At 26.9% G+C, this 17316-nt stretch overlaps 2 protein-coding genes across 6 annotated transcripts in view; one reads left to right on the top strand and one right to left on the bottom strand.

The window, feature by feature from the left end:
- LOC100198077 (uncharacterized) overlaps positions 1-17316 on the top strand; it is a 67568-nt gene that overhangs the window by 32630 nt on the left and 17622 nt on the right. The gene's annotated exons all lie outside the window — the stretch shown is intronic.
- On the bottom strand, positions 12937-13780 carry LOC136077841 (uncharacterized). The gene is made up of 2 exons (XM_065791994.1): positions 13412-13780; positions 12937-13332 (listed from the first exon to the last, which is right to left on the bottom strand). The coding sequence occupies exons 1-2, from the start codon at positions 13778-13780 to the stop codon at positions 12937-12939; spliced, it is 765 nt and encodes a 254-aa protein (XP_065648066.1).

The following is a 17316-nucleotide window of genomic DNA, read 5'->3' as shown; positions in this document are numbered from 1 at the left end:
GGGCTGTATGTCTCTTTTTTCTCTCTCTTGGCAGCCCTGTGCATGATTTGTTCTTAAATAATTAAAATATTTTAAAAATTGTACACTAATATACACTAAATAAATTTAAGAAAATTTAATAAAGTTATTTTGAGTATTACAGTTTTTATTATAAATTAGTATATACTTATTCTTACATAAAATAAGTATATATAAATAAGTATATTTTTATTTAACTGTTCTTATATATTTTTACATTGTCAACTAATTAATATATATATATATATATATATATATATATATATATATATATATATATATATATATATATATATATATATATATATGTATATATATATATATATATATATATATATATATGTATATATATATATATATATATATATATGTATATATATATATATATATATATATATATATATATATATATATATATATATATATAATATATATATATATATATATATATATATATATATATATATATATATATATATATATATATATATATATATATATTAGACCAGTTCAAAAAAAATATTTTTTAATAATTAAGTGGCGAGATGTTTAAATGTTGTTAATTGATGAAAAAAGTAAATCGTTAAAGTTTCAAAGCATTATTGCAATATTTAGTAACAACTGCATTAAGTTTACTCTTCAATGGGGTCCTAAAATTAAAAAAAAAAGTTCCTTAAAAGTAGGTCAACCTGATACTCAAAAGAAGCAAAATAATATATAGATTTTGAAAATAGTAATTGTTTTATAAAAAATATATTAAACAATTTTTATTTTTATTAAAAACTGTAAAAGTAAAAATGTACTTTTTTTATTTCTAGTTAAAAAACCATAGTTTTTGTACAATTAAATCTAAAATAATAACTATAGTATGAAATTATCATTTTTTTTTTTAAGTTTTTATATAATTTTGCTACTTTTAAGACCCAACATGACATACTTTTGAAAAAACTTCTTTTTTAAAAATAATAGGACCTGGTAAAAAGTAAAGTTAATTGAGCTGTCCCTAAAACACATCATTTAAGTTTGCAATTTTGAACTAATTTTCCTGACCACAAACCACATCAAATCAAAGGGTAGCCCAAATAAAGTTCAAAATTTTTTTTTTTATATACAATTTTGAAATGATCTAATATATATATATATATATATATATATATATATATATATATATATATATATATATATATATATATATATATATATATATATATATATATATATATATATATATATATACAGGGTTGCAAAAAAACCAAAAACCATAGGTTTTTTTAAAAAAACCAAAAAAACCATGGTTTTTTTGGTTTAAATTAGGTTTTTATTAAAAAATGCCGTATTTAGTTATCCTTTTAAATTTAAAAAAAGCATAACGCATTTTATTTGAGTAAAACTATATTCTTTATCAATATTACTGCTATATTTCATCAAAATTATTCAATACATCATTATTTAATGTTCTATATATAAATACAAGCTTTGCTGCTTTTTCTACCCCCAATTGGTTTCTTAACTTAGAATGAACAAGGCCAAAAGTTGAAAAAATTCTTTCGATTTCAGCACTAGAAGCTGGTGCATTTAATAAACCTTCAATATCCACTATGTTACAATCCACAATTTTTAGAGATTTCCACCATTCTATTGGTGAAACATTTTTTAAAACAGATTCACTATACAAATAGCTTTTATCGAATGGAGCAGATTTGGCTTTTAATTTGAATATTATTGGTAACAAATTCTTGAACTCTTTATCTGCGAAATTCATGGCAGCTTCATTTTCAATTTCAGAAAGATTAGATCCAAAGTATCTAGGATCTAGTGTGTATGCCAGTAAATGAGCATCACTGACAGTCTGAAGGTATCTAGATTCAATTTTTTTTTTTTTTTTTTCGTTTGATAAAAATGATAAACTGTTCATCAAATCTTTAAAAATTTCAACAGTGTCACTTATTTTTGTTTGATCACTTTGCAACTTATCTAGAGCTACTGCAATTGGTTTTAATATTTTTAATAAATCCTCTGCGTTTCGCTTTATCTGTATATTACTTACTTTTTTACCAATCATGGGATCCAAGTCTTTATTTTTTTCAAACATTATGAAAATGATGCTCTAATTGTTGACATATTTTTCAAGTGAATCACATATAGAATTCCAGCGAGTTTCAGTTGGAAGTGGCAATTTTGTTCCTCCGCTTAATTTATAAATTGCTCCAGCTTGATGATTATTTCTTATATATTTTATTATTTGTGTAACATGCTTGCTCACATTTTCAATGTTAAGATCATTTGCTAAAAGATTCAGTATATGAGCAGCACACCCATAAGTTATGATAATATCTTTTTCAGATGACAGTTCTTGTCTCATTGATTTCATATTAGCTGCATTGTCAGTCACAAAGCTTTTTACTGTGCATCCAAATTTACGCCTTACAGAATCTATTGCTTCTCTTGCTAATTGTGTAAGATATTCACCAGTATGTGAATGACCAGAAGTGATTGTTTCTACTAAAATGTTAATTTTATCTGTAATTACAGAGATACAAACTATAGGCTCATTATGTACATTACTCCAGCCATCTAAAGACATGGCTACAATTTTCCCATTCAATACATTACATTTTTCAATTTCTTCTGTGTAAACCCTATCTAATATTTCTCCTCCAATTTGAGTTCTATTAGGTAGAGTGTATCCTGGATGAAGCATATTGATAAATTTTTTAAATTCTTTGTGTTCAACTGTTCTGAAGCTAGAGTTTGTACTGTATATAAATCTACCAAGTTGCAGATCAAATAAATCTTTCTCTTTGAGGCTTGTTCGTGTGAAAAACTTATCAGTTTTCAAATATTTATCAGCTGATGTTGAATTGGGCTGAAACCTTTTCATTTGTTGTTGCAATGTTAATGGTGAGTTACCTTTAAAATGAAATTGCAGTTTATGGAATTATTCTAAATATATATGTTTACAATTTAGGGAAAATATAAAATTTAAAATGACAATGCAGTCATTTAATTACCTTCAAGAAGTTTTTGATCTTCAATTGCTTGCACTTTTTTATATGTTCATGCATCCTTTAAATTTGACCTTCCATTTCTTTTCTACACGCATTACAAACTGCTCTACACCCCTTTCTTTCTGGAACAGTCACTCGTGTATATTTTAACCAAATCATATCACATTTGCGCCCAGTTTTTTGAGACATTTTTGTGGTATCAATAAATTATGTTATAACTACTTATACTTTTGCTAAACATATAAATCTATATACATATATATATATATATATATATATATATATATATATATATATATATATATATATATATATATATATATATATATATATATATATATATAACTATATTATGATGCATCACTTGTTATATAATATATATATATATATATATATATATATATATATATATATATATATATATATATATATATATATATATATATTGTTAAGAACACTTCCTGATGAAATAAGTTCATCAGGAAGCAAATGCTTCTTGATGAACCTATTGAAGGAGAAACAGCCTGTAGAAGAAAACAGATAAATAAGTGTTATTACTAATTTATTACTGCTCTGTTCTATAATAACACTAAGGACTCTGTTCTATGAAAAAACAAAAACAAAACTCATGGGTTCAAAAAAAATCATCTATATTGAAGATTAGTTTTATTTGTGAACATAACCCTCTTTTTGTTTCCTGTTGTAAATTCAAATCTTTTTAAAAAAACATTAATATGGTTTAAACCAACATTTTTTTAATTGGTTTAAACCATGGTTTAAACCAATGGTTTAAACCATTTGGTTAAAACCATGCAACCCTGTATATATATATATATATATATATATATATATATATATATATATATATATATATATATATATATATATATATATATATATATATATATATATATACATACATACATACATACATATATATATATATATATATATAAATATATATATATATATATATATATATAAATATAATATATATATATATATATATATATATATATATATATATATATATATATATATATATATCAATATATATATATATATATATATATATATATATATATATATATATATATATATATATATATATATATATATATATATATATATATATATATATTAATATGAGATCCTTTTCAAGCTCAAATGCACCCTCCAAGCAATCGGAAGGTGTTGACTTCTTATCAAAACAAGAATTAATGGAAGGGCCTAATGATAGAACCTTGTGGAATTTTGGATAACATTTATTTTAGTCAATATTTTTTATTATCAAGGGCAAACCCAGATCTGTTTTGGTACTGTTGGAGCGTTGTGGGTGCCTGAGCCCCCCAGCCCCAATTTTATTATTTCAGGCCTTTTATGTTTGCGTTGAGCTAATTCATTTATGCCTAAAGCGATTTTGGTTAGGGTTAGGGTTAGTGTTAAATTTAATCTTAAACTTTTGAATAAACAATCAGAATGTTTGTTATAAAAGTTTGAATGAGAATTAAGTTGAAAAGAATTATTTATCATAAAAAACTTTTATTTATCATCTTGCAAGCATAAGAGTATTTATTTATACAATTTTTCATAGCAAATAATTTTTTTTAACTTAAATTTCTATTTACTATAAAAAATAAATTAATTACAAAAAATTATATAAATTACAAAAAAAATATAATTTATTTATGATAAAAAATTATTTTATTTAATTTTGATTAAAAAAATGTATATTTAAGTTTACATAGATAATAAAATTAAAGGTTATGCTAGGGTATAAAATTATTGCTTTTAAAATTAAATAGTTTTTCAATTTAAACATTTTATCTTCGAAACTATTTAGTTTTGAATTTAATTGTTGCTTGTTTTGCCATTCACCGGATTATTCAATTACTATGTAACCAAGGAATTAAAATGATGTCTTAAATTGTAGTCTCAAGTTCATTATCTGATGTTTTTATGTGGTCAAAATATTTTTAAAATGGTAAACAATTATTTAAAAAATTTTTTTTTTTTTTTAGTTTTTTTATTGAATTTAAAAAAAGCTACTTAAATAGAAAAAGTTTTCATTAAAAAAGTCCCTATTAGGCTAATTAAACTTTCTTTAATTGAAATTCCAAGTTATCATGTAAAAAATTATTTAAAAAGGTGATTTCAAAGCATAAATATTATTTTAAACAGACAAACAAAAAAAAAATCTAATGCGTCCTTTTAAATGTTTTGTTTTAGCGCAAATACCATTTAAATTATCTTATATAACCTTTTTTTATTTATTTAAAGTAGTAATGTACAAGTTTTCCAGAACAAAAACTTTAAGAATTTTTAATTTACAAGTTATCCACATTTAACATTTTTGTTTTAAATCAATGATTATTAGGTTTTATAATATCAATGCTGACAAATGCCAGCTTTTATAATGCAATCTAATGCTAATAAGTAAACTTCAAGTTACATGCCATTTGTAGTGTAGCATTTATATTTTTATGGACTTTTAATTTAAGCATATATGGTAAAATCCAGCAGAAATAGACCTTTTTCGAAATATCCCACACGGGCTTTTTAGAGCCAGTACTCCGCTGATAAGGAGATAGCACATGGTCAATATAATCAGAAGTTATATCTAAAAGAGTGCAGCCTTGAAACGAAGGAGTGCGATAAGAAACAAAGAAAAAGTAATTGTAGAGGTGCTAAATAAAAGTGCATAATGGTCAGAGGATTCAAACCTGATTTATTGACAAATAGGATAATTGATGCATAAGTAAAAGCTTAGGTCAAGCATGTGGCTATCAGAGTCTTTGCGAATCAAATGATAGTAGCATCAAAATAGTAAGATCTGAAGAAAAAACAGTTAAATTTAAGTTAAACAAAGAGCAAGTAAGTCTTGTGTATTTCGCAAGAACTGAGATTCAACTGATGGAAGGTTACTTTTCAGACCATGAATATTTGTGAAAAGTATATTGACAGTTAGGTGGTGGGGATGGTTTTTTATGTTTGATATTCAAGTTTGCTTTGGGCATGGTTAAGATCTTGACTCATAGGCAAAGTTCCACATCCCAAGCAATAAGCTATGCATTGTTCTCAGTCCTGCTAATTAACAAATAATACTTTGCTTTGATGGTTCGACCACGGCTTTTTACCTATTGAAAATGCCCTGAACAAAAAAGATTTTTGATTAAGCGTTAGAAATAAAAAACATTGAAACTTTTATCCTTTCTAAATGATTTAATATTAGCAAAAGATTTTAAATTAAGTAACAAATTACTGTATAACATGAATAAAAAAAATTAATTTTTTTTATTCATGTTATACAAGTTATACAAGCATGCATTTTTTATAATTAATAATATTTCTTTTAAAATAAGTTTATTTAGATTTTATAAATGGGTAATTCCATGTAGAAGTGGGACAGTCATTTCAGTCAATCCATTTTCAGGATTTTCTTTAAATTTTAACCAGTGTTACCTATTAATAAAACATGAAAAAATGCAAAATTTGAGCTCCCAAATCCAAACGGTTTAAAAGTTATCATGTTTTGAAATTCAGCCTAAAACATTCCTTTTTTTACGAAGTCTGCCATTATGGATTTTGTAGTTGTACTTTTAATTGAATAATTTAAGATCTAGTAATAGAAAAATGTGGCTAAAAATTGATACCTGACCATTTTTGAGGGTGCTGAATTCAAAAATGTAGACAAAATAGTGAAATTTAAATTTTTTGATAGTTATTTTTTTATTTTAAAATGGTCAGTCAAATTTTTTGTTCTGGTACCATGGGTTGCGCTTTCAATAATTCCCGGAGTGCCCAAGTCTCATGGATTCGATTTTTATTCAAATGAAGTAGGTGATCCTAGACTATCTTTATAAAAAAGATGGTTTTGGTTTCTTAAAGCATAATGAAGATTTGTCATTTTGAAATTTAGACAAAAATTTCTTTATTTGGCCTCTATTTTCTATCATAGATTTTATAGCGATACTTTTTGTGTGAATAATTTAAGTTCAAAAATAATTTAAGAGAAATATCACCATTTTTAAAGAGACCATTTTTAAAGGTGTTGAATACAAAGATGGAGAGAAATTAACCTAATTTTTGAATTTTAAATGTCAACAGTCCTTTTTTTTTCTTCTTGTAACCATAATTTGCATTTCACTTATTTCTGGAGTTGCCTTACTCTCATTGTGAAATAAGATGTTTTGGAAAAGTTTAGGTCTCTGAAAGAAAATAAAAAATTATATTGCTTTGCATAACTTGCATATTCATGATCAATTTTTGAGCATATTTATTTTCAAAAGTATACATGGAAATATAATTTATTATACAACACATTGAAAAATTAATTTATTTTTTTATTATTCTAATAATAAGGTATTATTTCAAAATATTCGTTGCATGCTAAAGTTTCAGGTTACATGCTCAAATGTTGTGTTAAAAAATAAGAAACTAAAATGCAAACTCTTTTGAAAAATATTAAAAACCTGCTTTATTGAAAAAAGCTCAAAAGTAAAAATGATAAGGAATAACCAAATATTACTAAAATTGAAGTTTATATCATTTAAATAATGAAAATAAAATATTAATAAACTTTCTCTGAAAAGATAAAACTTGTTCAAATAGAGTTTCATCTTCTTTTGAGGTTTGGTACTGACACCCAGAAGATGTTGAAGGTTTTTTAACAAGAGAAATGACATTTATTCTTGGCACCCAGCAATTATCATTATGCTTTGGTCAGTAGTTGACCCACTTGGATAATGTGGATGCATAAACTTTACCATAAAGTCATTTATTCCCTTTATCAATTTCATACCAACCATAATTTCATAAAACCATACCAAGCCAGTAAAAATCTTTGTATTTGCAAATTAGGTATTGTGACATCATAACACTGTCACTTTTGATAATTTCATATTTTTGTTTTTTGAGGAAGTCAAATGTTAGAGCAAAATCATCATCATCGGATACCCTCATTTTTTAATTTTTTGAGAAGATAGTATAAATTGATGAAAACTTCTTGTCCCAGGAATAGTGGTTGCTATTAATAGTCTATCAATAAGTTTGTTTCTTTCTAGCTCCATTTCTTCAGCAGTGATGTACACAAACGTAATCCAACTGATTGACTTTAGAAAGTATTTAAACATTACTTGAGAAGACAGTATTTAACCTGTGGTTGGACTCTGCAAGCTAGCTGTTGCAACAAGCCTTTTAACAGTACTACCTACTCCATCGCATGGAGATTTGCTTTTTAAAGGCAGTATTTTTATCAAAATGGAGTTTTGATAAAAAACTTTTGCTCAACCTAGAGTCCTAATTGAATTTCAGGGAGTTTATTTCTTCAGGCATTTGTCATAAAAAGCAAACCCTACAAGGCAGCAGGCCAAAGGGCGTGTAGTATTGGGTTACATAATACCAGTAAGAGGCTGATCATAATAATCCTGAACCTGACTTGATCTGGAGTAACTAGAAGAAGTTACTTCCTGTAAACAGTACTTTAAAACAACTGAATATGATATTTTGGAAGTGCATTAGGAAAACATTACGTCTAATGGAATAATAGAAATTAATGTGAGTGTAAGTTTTATAGTTATGTTTGTGTTAACTAGTGACTTTTATAGTTTATATAAGTCACTAGTTAACAAAAACATATATATATATATATATATATATATATATATATATATATATAATATATATATATATATATATATATATATATATATATATATATATATATATATATATATATATATATATATATATATATATACAGGTGAATGAATAACGTGCCAGTGATTCAGAAAGAACACAAACATACATAAAGAAACTTATATTACATCTGGAGCTAGCGCATCGTACTTGAATATTTGAATAAATACTCGCTTTTTATCATTTTCGTAACAAAGTGCGCTTTAGAGTATTCCAAAAATGCACTGCAAAGTTGGTGTTTTTCTTGCCACAACAACTTGTTTTGGTATAATTTTATTTTGATTATTTTAAAATATTAACCAATCTGTTATAGCTGTTTTTAAAAAAATTACTCGTAGCGAATTTAAGTGCCCAATTTTTAATCATCCAATAGAATTATCTGCAAATAAACTTCCAACTTATGAAGATGTTCTCAAGTGTTGTTTTAATGAAAATTACAAACTAGCTTTGAAATCGAACAACAAACCAGTTAAGTTTTCTTATGTTTCAAATTGTGTCGCACAACAATTTAAATCAGTGTTTGATAAAGCTTCAATACCCACAGTAACAATTTACAGAGTTGTGCAATTAATAAATGGATACCATGACAGTTATCGCAATCTTATGAAATCCTTCAAGCGTGATAAGGAAAAAAGAAAGTTCAGAAGTGCAAATAACATTAGACTGCAAATGTAAAATGGTCACTGAAATTTGTTTATGCGAGTGTTCTGTTTCAATTATCTGTATGCGTGAAAAAGAAAAAAAAATCCCCATCATTGAATTAAAATTTGTGTACTTCCAAAGAATGCATGGTACTGGTAAAATCGGAAGTATTGACGTAAAAGAAACAAAAAAAATTACACAAAGACACGATAGGAAATGTGCTGAACTTAAAAGAACTCTGCCTACTAATAATCTATTATCGCAACATTCATGCTCAAACCATTTAGATGAAACACTAAAGCAAAAAGAGTTCGATAGTGGTGCCTCCATAGCCATTAAAGAAGTCATCGATGAAGAGTTAGAAGAATATAATCTAACTAAGCCATCATGGCAGATGCGCATTACAATGAAAAATACTGCTCTGACTAGCGATCGCTATGGATTATCAGACAGCAACGGCAGCTATTGCCTCAAGTGTTTTGCAAGATTTTGGTGTCGTAACTAATTATGATCCTAGTTTTGTTGTTGACAAAAATAAAATTAGAAGAGCAAAAGTGGATAACTGTTCACAACTTCAAATGCAGAGCAAGGAGAAATATAACCCACTTCAAGGACTGTATTTTGATTGGAGGAAGGACAAAACTCTAGTGGTTGAAAAAATGAAATTAAAACGGTTCCTCTTTTATGGTCGACAAACCATAAAAGAGGAACATTACTCAATTTTAAAAGAACTTGGTTCTGTGTACGTTGGTCATGTTTCACCAACTTCTGGGTCTGTTGAAAACATTGCCAGTAGCATTATTTCATATTTGAATGAAGCTAGAGTTTCATTTCATGAACTGGACGTAATTGGATGCGATGGTACTGTTACTAACACGGGATGGAAATCCGGTGTTATTGCCACAATTGAAAAATATGTAAACAGACCACTGCAGTGGGGGATTTGTCTCTTACACTTCAACGAATTGCCATTTTGGCATTTATTTCAAATTTTAGACGGAGAAATGACAGGCCCAAAATAATTTAACGGTTTGATTGGCGTACAGCCTAATAAGTGTGAGAAATTACCAGTGGTAAAATTTGTCAGTGTTCATTGTGAAATTCCAGAAATTGCAAAATTTTAAGCAAAGATCAGCAGTTTTTGTTGGATATGAGTTCTGCTATTAAATCAGACAGTTGTTCAGAAGATTTATCTGTTTGTGCCATTTCACACTCAAGGTGGTTAGCAACTGCAAACAGAGTTTTACAATTGTATTTGAGCCTTGAAACCCCAACAGAGGAGCACAAAATCTTAGTTTCTTTTCTTTTAAAATCATATGTCCCTGGATGGTTTCATATAAAAAAAAGTAAATACTTCATAAATGGAGCAGAACATGTATTTGAAATGATAAAGTTGTCAAGATTCTTGCCCAATGATTTGCTAAAAGTAATAGACCCAGTAATTAAGAGAAATGCTTTTTTTGCACATTCAGAAAACTTGCTTTTAACAATGGTAGTAGACAAAAGGGTTCATATTAGGGAATTGGGTTATAGAAGAATTATAAAGGCAATGGAGCCCACATCTGACAACGGTTTTCCAACATATTATACACCTAAAATTATGTTAAAGTACCTCATTTTCAATAATATTTGGACTGATTTGCATTAACAAATTCAGCCCAAAACCCCTTTATGGGCCCCCTTCCCTAGAGAAGCACTAGGGGTGACTGCCCCACAAGCCCAACCTTTGCTATGCCTCTGTCTAGATATTTGTTAAAGAATTTATTTAATTTCATTTCATTTGTTAAAAAATTAAAAAAAGGGAAAATTTCTTCGATTATTCAAGCGCTATGCGCTAGCTCCAGACAGAATTTTTTTTCTGATTTTTGACTCGCTATACCGCAAAGACAAGTTCTTTGCGGTATAGCGAGTCAAAAATCACAAAAAAAAATTTTTCGGCCCACCCTAATATATAGTATTGATGATATTAATTACTTTTTCTTGCTTTGGCTTAGAAACAAGGTTGGCATTAAAAACCCGTCCAATAAAACTTACCTAAATAAACTTAGGTTTTTAAAGATATTTTATAATTTTATGAACTATTAGAGTAATTCCATGTCACAGTGGACCAAAGAGACCGCCAGGTTTTATGTCGTGTCAATTAAACAAAACTTTTTTTATTTAAGAGTATTTATTTTATAATAATAGAAAAAGTTGTTTTTAAAATCTAAACCAAGTGCTAAGGGTCCCAAATGGAGCAAAAGAGAAGATTGAGGGGCCCCAAACCCATTTAAGATTTTTTTTTCAATTGTAATTTTTTTTTCTCCCTGCATTTAATTTAGAAGTTTATATTTTCAAAATTATTTTATAATTATTATATTTCATTAGTCAGATACAGCGCCCCCAGGATCTAATAAAAAGTATAAAACTCTTTTACTTTTTTAGTTTATTTTTTATTTATCAATCTTTTTTCTTTAATTTATTTAGATAAATTGAATAAAATTTAAAACAATAAAACGACTAATATTTACAAATATTACTGATATATGGAACATAAACCAACTAAACATAACTAACTCTTCTTCCGTTAAAGTCAATCACAGAAGAGAGGAGTCTTTCGCCATAATCTTTGTTTGCAACTTTTCGCTTGAACCTGTTCCATGTTGGTTTGAATTTTGAATGAATTGATTCTCCGCATTGTTCAGCAAACTTAGATAAGCCACAATTGTGGTATTCAACAAAAGGTTGCACATGACATAAGAGTATAAGTACTTTCCAACTAATTAAAAGTTTTTTCCCAAGTATGTCAGCAATTTCTTGAGCAGATAAAAAGGAGTTCTTAAATTTTAGAATGGCCTGCTGATACTCAAGCTCAAGTGTTCTACCGAAACAAGAATCTTTTACAACCTTAAAATCTTTTAAGGTTGTAAAAGATTCTTGATAGCTAGATAGCAAACTTAGATAAGCCACAATTGTGGTATTCAACAAAAGGTTGCACATGACATAAGAGTATAAGTACTTTCCAACTAATTAAAAGTTTTTTCCCAAGTATGTCAGCAATTTCTTGAGCAGATAAAAAGGAGTTCTTAAATTTTAGAATGGCCTGCTGATACTCAAGCTCAAGTGTTCTACCGAAACAAGAATCTTTTACAACCTTAAAATCTTTTAAACACTGAACAATTGGCACAAGATCAGGATATTCATACAAAACAACTTTTTCCAACTCATCAACACACTTTAGTATCTGGTTTGAATAATTCCCATCCCAACCTCTACCTTGATATCCTCTCTGTAGTACACCATTATTTTTCAAAAAATTATCAAATCCTGGCCAAAGATCCATTAATAAACATCCCAGTGTAGTTACTATTCCTATCAGGATATGTAATTCAGGTGGAGGTACTAAATGTTGGATTAGTGTTTCTGGATCTTCATTAAGGTAGAGAATTCTTGGATGTATCACATTCATAAAATGTTTCATATTGGATTTCCTTGAACTATTTTCTACTGTGTATCTTTGATACCAATAGTCAAGGCTTCCAAGTGTTCGCAGTTTACCACAAACTTCACTTGAGTCTTCTTCACACCAAAGTCAAGCCTTTTTTCCTGCATGGCTTGAAATTCCAAAAACTGCATTAGCACATTTCAAATCAAAAGCTGCTGAAAACTTAACATCTTGTAAATTTAGTTTCTCTAAAATTATTCTTAAATTGAAATTTGATTCTTGCACATCTTCAACTATGGAGAGGATTTGACAGCGTTGTACACCACTATTTAAGTATAAATTTGAAGTAGTATTTTCATTAACATCAAAAACATTTACAATGACCTTCATGAAACCACCTCCTCCATCCATAGAAATACAAACAAAAGCTGATTGGGGATCAAGACTACGTTGATTTATTAAATCTAGAATAAAACTAGATGTGTTTTGAACAAAAACAAGGTCTTTTATAGAAGTACCATCAGTACTATCAAGGAAGTTGACCTGAAAAATAACAATAAGTAAAAAAAAATTTTTTAACGATATAATTAATTTTTAATACTAAAAAATATATTAGTGCTACCTTTTCTACTTGATAAAAATGAGATAAAGACTCTTCTAGGTCACTCATTTTTCCAAAAATGTTGTTTTCTACTGCTGACTTACTTCCCATTCCTTTTCGAAGAGTAGATATCAATACCCCTGTTTTATTCAGGGAAAGTTCTAACACTATTTGAAGTTCCTTAATCATCTGAAGAGATACTTGTTTTACTGACCTAGATATAAATGAAAAAAATAATAATATTTTCTCATTTGATAAATATGTACTCAACAGTATATATATGTACCTTCTCTTTTCTTTGTTATCAGAACATCCAACTGTAATCGTCAATGGGTTTTCGCCAGAAGACAAAATAAATTGTTCCCCATTTGCAATTTTGTCAGTCTTCATTTTTTCTTTTATTATACCAGATGCAACTTGCTTGCTTGCAAATTTCCTAGACTTAATGCTAACAAGATCAGGTTCTCTACTGCAGATAAAGAAGAGCAGTTGTGTAAATATCCTTGTGCAACAGTTGAAAAACATTTACTACATAATTTGGAAGACACATTTGAGTTTAATATATTAGGAACTTCTTTGGTATGAATTATTGAAGATGAAGCTTTTCTTGTCATCATCCTCCATTCAATCTTAAATCAAATTTAAAAGCTATTAATTAATGATATGCATATACATATATATATATATAAATATAATATATATATATATATATATATATGTATATGCATATATATATATATATATATATATATATATTTATATATTATATATATATATATATTTATATATGTATATGCATATATATATATATATATATCAATTTTAGAGATTTATTGTTTTGTTTAATATTTACATACTTTAGCAATCTTTTCTCCCCATAAACCACGATGAGGTTTTCCAGCCTTTAGTAGGTAAAGATTTCTCTGACAACCAGAACATATAACATTAGGATAGCTGCACACATCCAGAGAATATCCTGAATAAACAAACAACTTCATAATTTCTTCTACAGTTGAATTTACACTACTTAAAGACTTTGATCTGGCTCCAAACATTTGCCAACAACAGCAGCATACAGCATCTCGTTGAAAAACAATATTTTCCATTTAAACAAGTTAAAAAAGAACTAGATATGCTATATTTTTTATAATCTGCAATATAAGATATTATACTAAAAATAATAAAATATAAATTTATAGGTATCTTTAAGATAATAAAAAATAAATTAGATCTATTATATATATATATATATATATATATATATATATATATATATATATATATATATATATATATATATATATATATATATATATATATATATTTATATATATATATATATATATATATATATATATATATATATATATATATATATATATATATATATATTTATGAAAAGTAATATAAAAGCACAATATCCACATATAAAACCTTTTTTAAGCTATCTTTTTTGCGATTATATAAATTTCTTTATATAATCGCGCACCCTGGATTTTATTTGCTATGCGAAAGAATTATACTTTTAATGTTGCCTAAAATGTTATTTTTAGTTAACGTTTGTTTATAAATAAAAATTATCATTTATTTTATATTTTTATAATTTAGTGTTATTTTCATCATTTAAAAAATATCAGCTTCTAAATTTCTTCTATATAATAATTATTCAAACATTTTTCAGCAATTGATGATAATAAAAACCAGTTTTTTCAGACACCATAAATAGTTACTTCAATTCTGTTAAATTTTTAATGGCGCAAAAACGAATTTTTAAAAAGAAGTTGGTTTTTTATATTTTAATTCAAATATTTTTAACTTCTAATGTAAAAAAGACCACTTTTTAGTAACTTTCAGACCTATGTTTTTATATGATTTCTAATCAGTATAATATTTTCAATCATAATCAATTGAAAAAATAGGTAGTTGGAAACTATCTTAACACCCTGTTTTGGCCCATTTTTGGCCCTTAGCACTTTATTTTAATTTCAAAAACCCTTTTTTCTACATATAAACTAAAAATACTCTTGAATAAAAACGGTTTGATTCAATTGACACGACATAAAACCTGGCGGTCTCTCTGGTCCACTGTGATGTCAATTGAGCCGGGCCATGTCACCATACATCTCAGATTTTGCTGAATTTTGTACAGTTGAGAGTACTTAGTAAAACAAGAAATTCTTGAAAATTTTAGCTTCTAGCTCCAAGAGGATCCTGAAATATGATCATTTTACTTTCAACTGATCTTGGCCAGTCCCCTCTTGTCCTCTCAGAATTGAGAACTTTGTTTAAAGGTTCCAAGTCACATAGCTTTAAAAATATTTGATATTTTGACTTAAAAATTTGTACCTGACTATTTTCAGGGTTGAAGAATCCAATGTAATAATCAAAAATATACAAAAATATTTTTAAGTACCTGTAATTATCAATTTAAATAAATTTAGGCAATTTTTTTATATACCTGATTTTGATGCTCAAGAAACCCACGTGGCCTTGATGATATCAAAAAAAAATTTTTTTTACACATTATTCTAAATTTTATGATCTTTCAAAAAACATAAGAATTTTGATCTGCAAGTATATGGATAAGGGGGCACAGGCCCCACTTTTTGTAGCGGAATCTTGCAATACATTTTCCACTACCTTTCAGACTAGCTAGAGCCATGAAAATTTCTGTATTTATATAGTGTTGATAAACAAGCATTTTAAAATTAAAAAAGGGTCCAAGACACTAGGGGAGAGGGCTGGGGGCACGTGCCCCACTCTTTTGAGCAGAATCTTGAGATGGATTTTTCACTATCTTCCAGACAAGCTGCAGCTCTGAAACTTTCAGCATTTGTGTAGTCCTGATGAATATGCATTAAAATTATTTCAGGTCAGATGACCAGATAGTCCATGGGGCTGGGGCACCTGGGACCATGCCCCACTTTTTTTCTCAAAAAAATTTTTTTTTTTCTCTAAGACTTATTTAAGATAACTTTAAAACTATTGCCTTCAAATTTTTTTTTTAGATTTTCATTTTTAACAACGTTAAACATTTCATATGTTTAAAATTTTATCAATTTTTCCCAAAAATTTTCCAAAGCTTCCCAAATTTTTGTGATTTATATTTGTTCCATTGGGTTTTGATCATTCTATGTTCAGTAATCTTTTAAAAATGTTTTAAGAAGCTTAATGCTTATAAGAATTTTCTTATAAGCATTAAAAACAGTCTAAAGTAATGATTTTAACAGAATTTTATTTTGTATAATTTAAAATTTGAATTAAAAAAGAAAAATATATTTTGCTAATTCTAAAATGGTAACAGTAAGTTGTTAACAGAAACAAAAAACATCCTGTCATTACACTAGTTTAGAAGAAATTTGTTACCTATTAAAATCATCATTAACATTTTTAACATTAACAAATTGAGTATAATTAAACTTTGTGAAAAGGAAACTTTTTTTTTGTCAAAGTAAGATAAAAGAAATCAATCACTGTTTAGTTTTGTATAACCATGGTGATTGCTTAAGTTGCTTTCATTAAATTAATTACTATTGGTTTCTCATTTTTAAATTAATCTCAAATTGTTTTTAGTGTTACAGTAAGAATGGATTCATGTGATTTTGGAAAAAAGTTAAATGATACTTGTCATAAACTAAGTTATTGTAGAAAGATTGATTTAAAGAAATTTGATTGCTATAGAGAAGATGCCAGAGAAAACATTAGGTAGAAAACAACACATGCAAAAGCGCCTTATTTTATGTAATCTTAAAGAACTTTATGTTTCTTTTAAAACTAAATATCCTCAAGAAGTTATTGGATTTTTTAAGTTTTGCAGTTTAAGATGAAAATGGTGTATAACTGTTGGAGCATCATCCATTCATTCTGTTTGTGTATGTACCCTCCATCAAAATGCAATACTCTTGACCAATGCTATACAAATAAAA

The sequence above is a fragment of the Hydra vulgaris genome, chromosome 03 (assembly GCF_038396675.1).
Source record: "Hydra vulgaris chromosome 03, alternate assembly HydraT2T_AEP".
Classification (NCBI taxonomy): Eukaryota; Metazoa; Cnidaria; class Hydrozoa; order Anthoathecata; family Hydridae; genus Hydra; species Hydra vulgaris.
Note: the sequence above shows the minus strand (reverse complement) of the source record. Positions and strands in the feature narration are given on the sequence as shown.

What these genes read in the sequence shown, in the direction of transcription:
- LOC136077841 (XM_065791994.1), bottom strand. Translation starts at nt 13,780, where the DNA reads ATGAAGACTGACAAAATTGCAAATGGGGAACAATTTATTTTGTCTTCT. An exon ending in ATTTTTATCAAGTAGAAAAG is followed by an intron (nt 13,333 to 13,411) that starts GTAGCACTAATA and finishes GTTATTTTTCAG; the next exon opens with GTCAACTTCCTTGATAGTAC.